At 44.1% G+C, this 10760-nt stretch overlaps 1 protein-coding gene across 1 annotated transcript; it reads right to left on the reverse strand.

Moving 5' to 3' along the window:
- Positions 1–3189: 3189 nt before the first annotated feature.
- NXNL2 (nucleoredoxin like 2) lies at positions 3190–9770 on the reverse strand. Its single transcript, XM_084627990.1, has 2 exons — positions 9112–9770; positions 3190–3778 (listed from the first exon to the last, which is right to left on the reverse strand). Exons 1-2 carry the CDS (start codon positions 9411–9413, stop codon positions 3610–3612), a joined length of 471 nt encoding a protein of 156 aa, XP_084484116.1. The 5' UTR covers positions 9414–9770; the 3' UTR covers positions 3190–3609.
- Positions 9771–10760: the final 990 nt, after the last annotated feature.

Genomic DNA, 10760 nt, shown 5'->3' on the forward strand with positions numbered 1-10760 from the left:
TATATGAATGAATGTGTGAATAAATATGAGATTGAGTGGAATGTTATAGCTATAACTAACTGCTTACTATGATTCTTTCTGTATTCACAATAAATGTGGTATTTTGCCTTTTCCCCTTTAATAAGATCCTGCTGGTTTTTATTTTACTGATATAACATTGCTAACTAGAAGATATATACACATAAATTAAACCCTAGAGGATGCTAACAGGTTGGTATCTGCAAACAGTAGAAGGATCCTGTGACAAACTGTATAATTCAATATAGACATGGTTTTGGTGATTAAATGTGATTGGCTTGTTGTGGCAAAAGGTGACAAAGAAATCAAGTCCTTGAAGATTTAGAAATTAATCCATGTTTCTCTCCATCAGTTGACATTGCCAAAAGGAGGGGGATGAGGAGAAAGAGTCACTGTTAGTCTTAGACATCCTAAAGAAACCAATTATATTCTAAATGTGTCTACTAAATGCATGGCAAAGAGATATCTTCTGAAAGATCAAATTACAGTATCGACAGGCAAATATTCCAGATAAGAATCTTATTAACATAATGGAGCACTATAATGTAACACTACTTCTCTCATTAAAAATCCTCACACAATATACACACAACAGCAACTCTTAAGAAGGAACTAAGAATACTTAGATGTGCAGTGGAGTTTCGGGGCATTGGAGGGTGAGGTGGTGGGGGAATGAGCTCAGCTAATGAAAGATGAACAAGAGATTCACTGTAGACCTCAAACACTGATTTCACTTGCATTTGTATTGTTTACTTCATTAGTGAATCTAACACTCTTTTCCTCTGAGCTCTATGCTTTGCTTCTTTCCAAATGATATGTTCAGTGGTCACAAGAGAGCCTGCAGCACTGATTTGTTTGAACATAAATGCTAGTTCTTCTTCCTCAGAATTATATTATGGATCAACTCATAATGCTTGTATATCAGCATACAAATCCTGCCTTTTTTTGCTAGTGAAATGTGGTTGTAAATTGTGTAATAACTAGAGACTGTACAAGATTGCTTTACACGTGTTGTGCCGTAAATTGGCCCATAAATCAGCCCTTAATAAAGAGTAATATTCTGTCTAATCCCAGCAGAGCCTCACCTCACCTCAGTCAGTTTTTCGTTAATTTCCTTTTGAGTGAGTAATTATCTATCAATGACATTCATGCTACTGCATATAACTGTATCAGAAAACAGTATCATTCCTTCTCATCAAGAAAGAAAGCTGGCCACCAATTAATATTCATGGCATTTCACCATAGAAAAAAGGAAGAACAGTAGAAAAATTGCTAACAAATGCAAGACATACTTAAAGTTTAGGTTTAAAGCAAAAACAAAGGTGTAAAAAACCCATGATTTCAGGTATAACATGCAAATGAGTTTAGTCCCCTATCAATATATGAGGGAATGACACATATGGCTTCCTCTGTAGCCTCAATGCAAGTTATTCCTTTAACTTCTCTACGTATAGTAGGAGCTGTTGAAGAGAGTGTATTGCACTATGCTATTTCCCTTTACCCCATATTTCCTATACTTGGAACATGAAATACCATGACAAGCATAACGAACACAAGCAGGGGTGGTAATTATTTTTTTTTAAGGCACTCAACATACTGATGTGAGAATACAGTGGACCCCCATGGGTTAGGAGTCCATATACTTCTTTTTAATACTTCTTCTACTTCATCACAATTCTATTCCTGTTAACTCCCATCTGGATTTTAATTTGAGACTGGATTGGGGGACACACTGATTCAGCAGCCCATTTTACCACCCCCATTCAATGCATTATTCACTGGCCCCCTAAAAGAATCAAATTTTAAGTAGTGTAAGTCTTTCATTTACATATAGATGCATATATTGTATACAGAGTCAGGCAACCAAATGGCCATCTACCTTGCACTGAACGTGAAATCTAAATGAGGAGATACTCATTAGGCTACAACTGGTGTCTGTGCCATTAGGAGTTGCCCCATATTTCAGGCAACATAACTGTATAATACGTAAGGACTGGAAACATTTTCTATTAATGCCTTTTCAGTTTCTGATTGAACTGTTATTTCAAACTACATTCATCATTAACTGGTTCCAGAACAGTAGGTAGTGCTTGCATAAAGGCCTTTCCAAAAACTCATTCATAGCTCAGTATTCTTTAGAAGAGTAATAAACTATGAACTAACTGGTTAGACAGTGAAGATCAGAAGCAGGCTGCAGTATTGCCTAATATCACCTCAAGAACCCAGCTCTCAGAGCCTCTGACTCACAAAGAATACTTAATCACCTCATTGAACTAACATTGTTTTTCTACTCAGTATCTTTGGAGCTCGTTTCATGGCTTATTTTTGAGGACTAGATATGAACCCTGCCAGATTACATACTCTGAGGAGAAAACATCATTTCCTCCATTACAAGAAAATGAACCAGCAAGTTCAACAAATATTAAATATTACTCCCATCTAACTCCTTCCTGTTTATAGCATTGTAAATTTAGCTTTCCAAATATTCATGCATGTTTATGGTAACTGTGTACATTTCATTTAGAGAATGGGCTTGAGAGTCCTGCAGGCAAAGTGCCTCATTTTCTGTGAATTACCTCTTACCCTGACAGATGTGCTTAACAATCCTCATCCACATCCGCAGTTCATCCAGAATTGGGCTCATAAGGCCTAAAGGACAGATTCTCCTCTCCTACCAGTTTTGCATGGACTCTGCTGCATGTAACTCTGCTGAAGTCAAAGGTTTACACTGATGTACATGATGAAAATCAGACCCATAGTTTTATGTTCTAAATACTAGACACCAGCCTGCTTAGCATCTTTGTTTAACATGGCCACTTCACCTATATATCCACTGCCTTTCTACGCCTTCCCGCCACTCCTCTCCCCATTGCAAACACACAAAACACTGATATATTTTAGAAAGCCTGATTGTGAATTGGAGATGTTGACTCTCACTACGGTATTGGGGAAAAAAAATCTGGGGATAAGAAAACGGAGAGGAAGACTGTAAAGTGTAAAGAAACCCACTCGAAGCACAGACAAAAAGGGATTTCTTATGCATGGGCAAACAGTGCACCCGATTTAACAGCCATTTCATTTTCTGTTCAGATTTACGTGTAACATATCAAAGGAGACATCTGAAGGCACGCAATGCATAAATATTACTTTATTAAAGCAAGTATACTTCTGTTTTATCAATAAATATAAATTATGTGCTAATCACCAGAAAAATCTTGTGGTTGAGAAAAATACGTTTTTTTTTACCTGTACACATCTGCAAAAATAAAACATTTGCATAGATTTCACAGGGCTGCCCTTCTATCTGTCTGGAAGAGCCCTACAATACACAACTCTTGAATATTATTACGAATGCTTTGGTGGTCATACTAACTGTAGTAAACAAGACAACACGAATAAAATGGTAAGTGCATTTGTTCTGAACTATGTTAGCCTATTGGCATATTCTGCTTTCTATAGTTTGGAATAAAATTAAATGGCTCCTAATCAATAACGCCCTTTGTTCTAACCAAAAAAGTTATAGTTTGGGAACTCTGCAAGTTCCCCCACAAGCTTCGTCTAACTGTCTTGCTTGTACCTCCCAATTTTTGTTCAGTTAGAAAAATTCTGAAAGACATCTGCCCCCTCGAGCCAGTTTCGGAAGCAGCTTAGCCCTCTTTCTTTGATCTGTTTCCTTCCCTTGTCAGTAATGACTTCTCCAGTTTGTTTCACAATCACCAGTTTGGGAATGGCCGTTATATTGTATTTCTTCTTCAAATCACTGGAAACAAAACACAAAGTTAAACATGCTGTTAGAAACATTTCAGGAAGCCATCATGTATTTTTAAAGGAGTAGTCTATGCAATACAAACTGAAAACACACACACAAGGGGTGAGATTCTGTGCGGCATCTCTTAGAGGTGCAAATACAGAACTTGCAACATAGGGAAAGCTTTAGCCCTCTTTGCACCCTCAAGATTCTGGGCTGCTCTGCAGCCCTGGAGGACCTAATCTAAGTTACAGCAGTTTCCCTTGGGCTTACATTTGGGCTGCAGTACTGCTTGGAGCTTCCATAAGCACGGCTTGCTCCGGTCTCACCCCAGCATGCCGTTGGCTTACAAGAGGATCCTCAGAAGGCAGCCCTCTTCCACAGCATACAGGCACAAGGGGAATTCTCCCTTAGCCAGAACAGTAATTCTTAGGACCTGTTATGCTGCTCTGGCCCTTTTACTATTTTTGAAGTGGTTGGAACACTCAGGAGTTTTCATTCTCCAAGGTATAGTATAAATTAGCATTATACAATGATGGCTACTCCATTTCTTCTCACAAAGGGATATTAAACTGTGCCAATTCGTATTAATGAGACTTTAAATTCCTCATTGAAAAAAATTTCATAATCCTTCATCATAAGGAAAGACTGTACTCTAAAAAGTACCTAACATTAACCCAAAGTGACAGAATCTTTCAGTTTACACAGGAATTTAAGTGATACAACGATACAGACTGATGGCCAGCTGACCAAATCTGAGGAAATTGAAATCTAGTTACTACAATGTCCTTTTAACAAAAGAACAGAAAACCTACATTTCTAATATTCAGAGACACGGCAGATTTAGGGGTCCCTATAAATATATGCATTTTCACACAGGTGTCATCAAACTCCAGGAATAAAACTAGATTTGTGTGTGGATATTTTCTGACATGAAGGATTAACAGCCACAGTGATTAAGGCTGCCTCCCAATCCAGTTGAGGCTGGACATCCCCACCCCCTGATAAAATCAATGCTAGTTCCTTCTCCAGTGCAATTAATGTTGGTCCTCTCTTTCCCTCAATACAATCAGTGCTGGCTTGGCTCTTTGCTGCTACTGGCACCTGAAGGCTCTTTGCTTTGTTTTCTTTAAAGGAGTAACAAGGCGCCTATGAGGGAGGGAGCTGAGTTACCCAGGAGCCAATGGTTGTTTGTGGGTAGGGGAGAGCCAGGCCAGCATCAAGGCAAGGAGAGGTGGAGAAGAGACAAACTGCAGAGCAGTGCAGGAAGCCACTTACTCTGTGGAAATTGAAGCTCTGCAGAGCAGCGAGAGCAAGGAATGGTTCCACTTTGTAGAAAGAGACAAGGACGGAAGAGGGGAGCCTGCAGAGATCCTAAGCTCCACTGAGCAAAGACAGGAGATGGCAGAGACACTATGGCACTCCACAGCTCCTCAACAGCCCCATAATTTTAAATCACAAAAACGAAGACTGCATTACTTTGATTTAAGTTAAGGTTGCTAGTTAACGGTAAAGTTGGAACCTATATGTAACCATGGAACATCACAGTTAAAAACACATCTAAGCATTTAATGTAATGGCAATGAACAGTTAAGTGAATGGAAAGAAATACTCAAGATATCCTCATGGAGGGTACCATCACTTAAGACAACTATATGCCTGTAAAATGCCATTTTATACACTCCAGGAACAAACATTTCTGTCAGCCATCTGCCCACCTTTTTTCTGCTGAACAGGCTTATTTATCATAACCTCAAATTTCTAATCTCTGGCACGAAATGAAAATGCAACACATACTACACATCAACACTCTTCTCTCCTGGATAAAATAAATACAATTAAAAACAAAGTAATATGCTGGCATGATCTGATGACAGGGTACTTTGAAGTCTGTGACCTAGATATTTACAGTGTATTGCGTAGAGGTATAGATGTGATCTCCTTCTAGATCAGGAGTGGGCAAACTTTTTGGCCTGAGGGCCACATCTGGGTACGGAAATTGTATGGCGGGCCAGGAATGCTCACGAAATTGGGGGTTGGGGTGCGGGGGGGAGGGCTCTGGGGTGGGGCCAGAAATGTGGAGTTGAGAGTGTGGGAGGGGGCTCCAGGCTGGGAGCAAGGGGATGGGATGTGGGAGGGGTGAGAGCTCCGGCGTGGGGCCAAGGAGCTCTGGGCTGGGGCTGAAGGGTTTCGAGTGCGGGAGGGGGCTCCAGGAGGGGCCAGAGGTTGGGCGGCAGGGGGGTGAGGGTTCCGGCTAGGGGTGTTGGTTCTGGGATGAGGCTGGGAGGTTTGGGGTGCAGGAGGGTGCTCTGGGCTGGGACCGAGGGGTTCGGAGAGCAGGACGTGGATCAGGGCTAGGGCTGGGGCATGGGAGGAAGTCAGGGGTGCAGGCTCGAGGCTGCGCTTACCTCAAGCAGCTCCTGGAAACAGCGGCATGTCCCCATTCCGGCTCCTATGCGGAGGCGTGGCCAGGTGGCTCTACGCGCTGCCCCGTCTGCAGGCACCGCCCTGCAGTTCCAGGAAGCAGCAGTATGTCCCCCCTCCAGCTCCTATGCAGAGGTGCATGGGCAGCCAGGGAGGCTGTGCACGCTGCCCCGTCTGCAGGCGCCACCCCTGCAGCTCCCATTGGCCACAGTTGCCAGCCAATGGGAGCTGCAGAGCCGGTGCTTGGGCGGGCGGGGGTGGGCAGCATGCAGAGCCCCCTGGCTGCTCCTACGCCTAGGAGCTGGAGAGGGGACATGCCTCTGCTTCTGGGAGCCATGTGGAGTGGGGCAAGCCCCCAACCCTGCTCCCTGGCAGGAGCTCAAGGACCAGATTAAAAGGTCTGACAGGCCAGACACGGCCTGTGGGCTGTAGTTTGCCCACCTGGTGTTCTAGACAGTGGGGTCTCCAATCCAAGTTGGGGAGGTGAATAAGGAAGATACAGTGAGATTTTCAACCTTCACAGAAAGGATGGTTGGGGCAGATAGGGATGTCTACCCCAAATTGGAATATCAGTGTGAGATCAGAGGTAACACAACAAATCACTTGGGGGCAGGAGCAGAACTGGGCGGGGATGAGGTGGTGGGGAAAGGCAGGAAGAAGCAGGGTGGAGGTGGGGCTTCTTACCGCCTTTTCCTTTAACTTACCTAGTAGTAACCTAGTATTACACAATGAATATATCATTGGTGTAATACTCTACATGATTTCAGCTCTCAGAATTCACTCCAATTTAAATTTCAATTACTTGTTATGCTTAAACCCTTCTAAATGTGGTGTCTTGTGGTATTGCTAGTTTAATACAGAAACATTAAAGCTCTCTGGAACTTTTAAAGAGAAAGACCTTAATTAGCCATGTTAGAGGCAAGAACTACTTTAGTTGTAGAATCTTGATGGAAACGGTGACTTGAAACAATCAGGTCAATTAATTAACTGCAGATAATATTTCCTTTGTTTAATAAATCAGCTACTTTGAAATGCAAAACATGTTTTGATAAACTTTTAAAAATGTATCCAGCACTTTTAAAGTAGTTTTATTTAATCAAAAATTTAAATGCTGGTTTTGTGCATTAATTGAATTTGAATTTCTATTCAAATAGATCTTGACACAAATCACAAGTAAAAAATTAATCTAATATATAAGAAATGCATCATTCACCATTTTCTGGCATAATAAAAATATAAAAATAAATAACCTGAATAAAAATAAATTAAGCTATACAATTGCTTAAACAAATATATATAGATGTAGTGTATCCTCCGGGCTAGCAAAAAGGAGGACCAAATTTAGCGTAAATGCTATATTCAGTTTAAATTATATGTTTTAATAGTTACCAATTAATGAGAATAAGCATTTCTTTAGGAAAATAACTACAAAAGTACAAATGCAAAACACACTTAAAATTGACTATTTAAAACAAGTTTTCCAGCTTTCTGATTTAAATCATGATTAAAATTGATTATTTAAATTGCTTTATTTAAATCAATGCACCCTGTCATGATAGGAGTAAGCCAACTAATCAAAGTAACATCAAGCATCAGACTTGCAAGCTAACTTTAAAAGATCACTGCCACACTCCAGCAAACTTTACAAAATGTTACCAAAGACTTCTTTAAAAACAACACTGAAATTTTTCTGAATTTCCTTTTTCTGGCCCCGTGTAACTAAACAGGTTAGTGCAGTCACAGTTCCACTGGGTGGAAAATTGCTACAACATGGAGCAGCAAAGATATACATTTCCAATGGATTATTTTTCATGGGAAATTTTTTTTTGTTTTTTGTTTTGTTTAAATTGACCTGGCTACTGTGGTACCTATGTCACTTTCCTCAGCTGATATAATTAGTTTAGAACCCTGTAAAGCACACCAGTTAAAATTTTTTTACCAAAATGCATTACCTTACATTTGTCTATATTGAACTTCATCATGCTGTCCAGTCACCTAGCTTGTTTATGTCTCTCTTCCATTCCTCTCACTGTTTAGCAGGCTAATGCTCAAACCACTGAGCTATCCCCTCCCCTCTTCTCTGGACTGGAATAATCTAAATAACTTCGTGTCACCTTCAAAGTTTGCTATCTCACTACTCACTCCCCTTTCCAGGCAGTTAATAAATATATAAAACAATACAGGACCCGCAGGGAAACCTTGAGGCACCTTGCTGTTAACCTTTTGCCATGATGAAAACTGATATTTTTTTCCCTAGAAACAAGGTGAGTGACCTTTTATTGCACCAACTTCTGGGATGATAGGTAGATGGGCGGATGAGCGAGACAAGCTAACTACACAGAGCTCTTCTTCAGGGGTCCTGGTACAACTGGAGTGCTGGAGCATCTACTCTTGTTCTCTATTTATGTGGAAGAATTGGGGGACAAAAGCAAACACTGGCCCGATCCAGCAGGATCCAGGTTTTGGATCTGGTGCTGGGGTGCCAGAGTGTAGTATGGTCTGGGTTTCATCGGTGCAAGTCAGAACAGGGACAGTTCTTCTAGAGTTCCACCTTAGAATTTGGGGAATTGGGGCCCAAGACTGGCTGGGATCCCGCAGGACCCAGGTGCCCGCTCTGGGGGTTTGCAGCAGGGGCGCCACCAGACTGTGCCGGGGTCTAGGTGCTTTGGGCGCTAGAGGCCCTTACACGTTCAGCCAGCGGAACTCGGGAGGCTGGGTGCAAACTTGGCACGTTCTAGCTTGGATTTAAACCCAGCCCGAAGCACCTGCGGTCTAGGGAATAGCAACGGCTCTGGTCCTGGCCATCCCACCCCCGGATCGCGTAGCTCCCCCAGGGCAGGGGGCTCCCAGCTTGCGGGTACCAGGCTGCTGCTGCTAACCTCCACGCGGCCTCTCGCCCCCCCCCCACCCCCCGCACTCACTGCTTGTAGGGGTCGTGGAAGGGCAGCGCCAGCCAGTCCCCGTGCATGTCGTGCATGTACTCTGCCATCTCCTCGGGGCTGCGGTCGGACGAGACGAAGACGATCTCGAACGGGGCCGGCGGGCGGGCGCCCTCCAGCAGCTCGCTGTAGAAGTCGCACAGGACGGGGGTGAAGTCCCGGCACGGGGAGCACCAGCCGGCCGAGAAGTACAAGCCCACGATCTTGTTCTGCAAAACCTCCTCGGGATCCACGGCGTGCCCGTCCCGGGTGAGCAGGGGCCGCCCGCTGAACACGTCCACCATCCTGCCCCCGGAGCGCGGCGCCGGCCGGGGCGGGGCAGTCTAGGGGCAGGGCGCACGGCTAGGGCGGGCAACACTCTGCTCGCGGGGGCGAGGGCTTGGCTACGGCACGCGGGGGGCGTAGGCAGATTCCTTCCCGAGTGCCCGCGCCTGCGTCTCCCCGCCCAGGCACCGGCGGGGGGACTCGGCTCTGCACGGAAGGCGCCTGCCCGGTCCCTGTCCGCTCGCTTCTTCCCTGCTGCCGCCGGCCGGCCGGCCCCCTCCGAGCGCCTCAGGGCTAGTACGGGAGAGAGAAGAGAGAGCGCGCGTTGTTATCTGGCACCCGAGCGCGGGCGGGCCCCAGCCCTTCCCCCGGGGCGCAGGGAAGCGGGCCCAGAATGGTTTCGTCAGGAACCTGCCCCGCTCGGAAGCGCGCGCACAGCCCCGGGCCCGGCAGAAGCCGTCAGGGTCCCCGCGCAGCTCAGGCACAGAGCGAGAGCGGGAAGCACCAGACCCTGCCAGCCGCTGGCGGGACTCACGCCATATCATATCATAACATTCAGTTATGATATATCCCAGTTTTGAATCCCACATCAGACAGTCAAATACAAACTAGAGAAGAGGTGCCTATACTGAGAGGAGTAACTTTGCATCCAATCCAGGGTGCCTGTTCAAGCTGCACCTTTCAAATACCCATTCTTTTATTAGACTTTTACATCAATGTCCAGTCAATCACTCTCTTTTCTTCCCCCCAACCAAAGACAAAATGGAAGTTATGCCCCAAAGTTTCAATACTGAATGGGTGCCTAAAGTTAGGTGGCTAATTCTGAATTTGGGCACCTAAGCAAAAATGGCCTGATTTTGGTGAAAAGCAACCTGGTAAAACAAACACCTTAATAGGAACTGGAGGTGCTCAGTACCTTTGAAAAGCAGGCCACTTTTGTTTAGATGCCCAAATATGGAGGTGGGAGGCTAACTTTAGATCTCCAACACCTGACAACTTAGGCTCTAATTCCTAAAATTATATTAACAGTACACCATATTAAGTGTGATGTTTAATACATACAAAATTTAGTTTGGGGATTGGTCCTGCTTTGAGCAGGGGGTTGGACTAGATGACCTCCTGAGGTCCCTTCCAACCCCGATAGTCTATGATTCTATGAAAAGGAAATCAAAAGTTCTGGATCTCACAGGAAAGGTAATGCATAAAAATAAACACCATAAGTAGGAATACAACATATCAAAGTGGCCACAACTGCAGTCTTGCCTTTTCAAACAGATAACATTCTCACAACACTCCCCTATGATGGAAATGCTGTGGGGATGTTGTCTTTGCACATCTGTGCATATCAGATTTAGATTAAATCTCAG

Source organism: Lepidochelys olivacea (genome assembly GCF_965140295.1).
Source record: "Lepidochelys olivacea isolate rLepOli2 genome assembly, chromosome: 5".
Classification (NCBI taxonomy): Eukaryota; Metazoa; Chordata; order Testudines; family Cheloniidae; genus Lepidochelys; species Lepidochelys olivacea.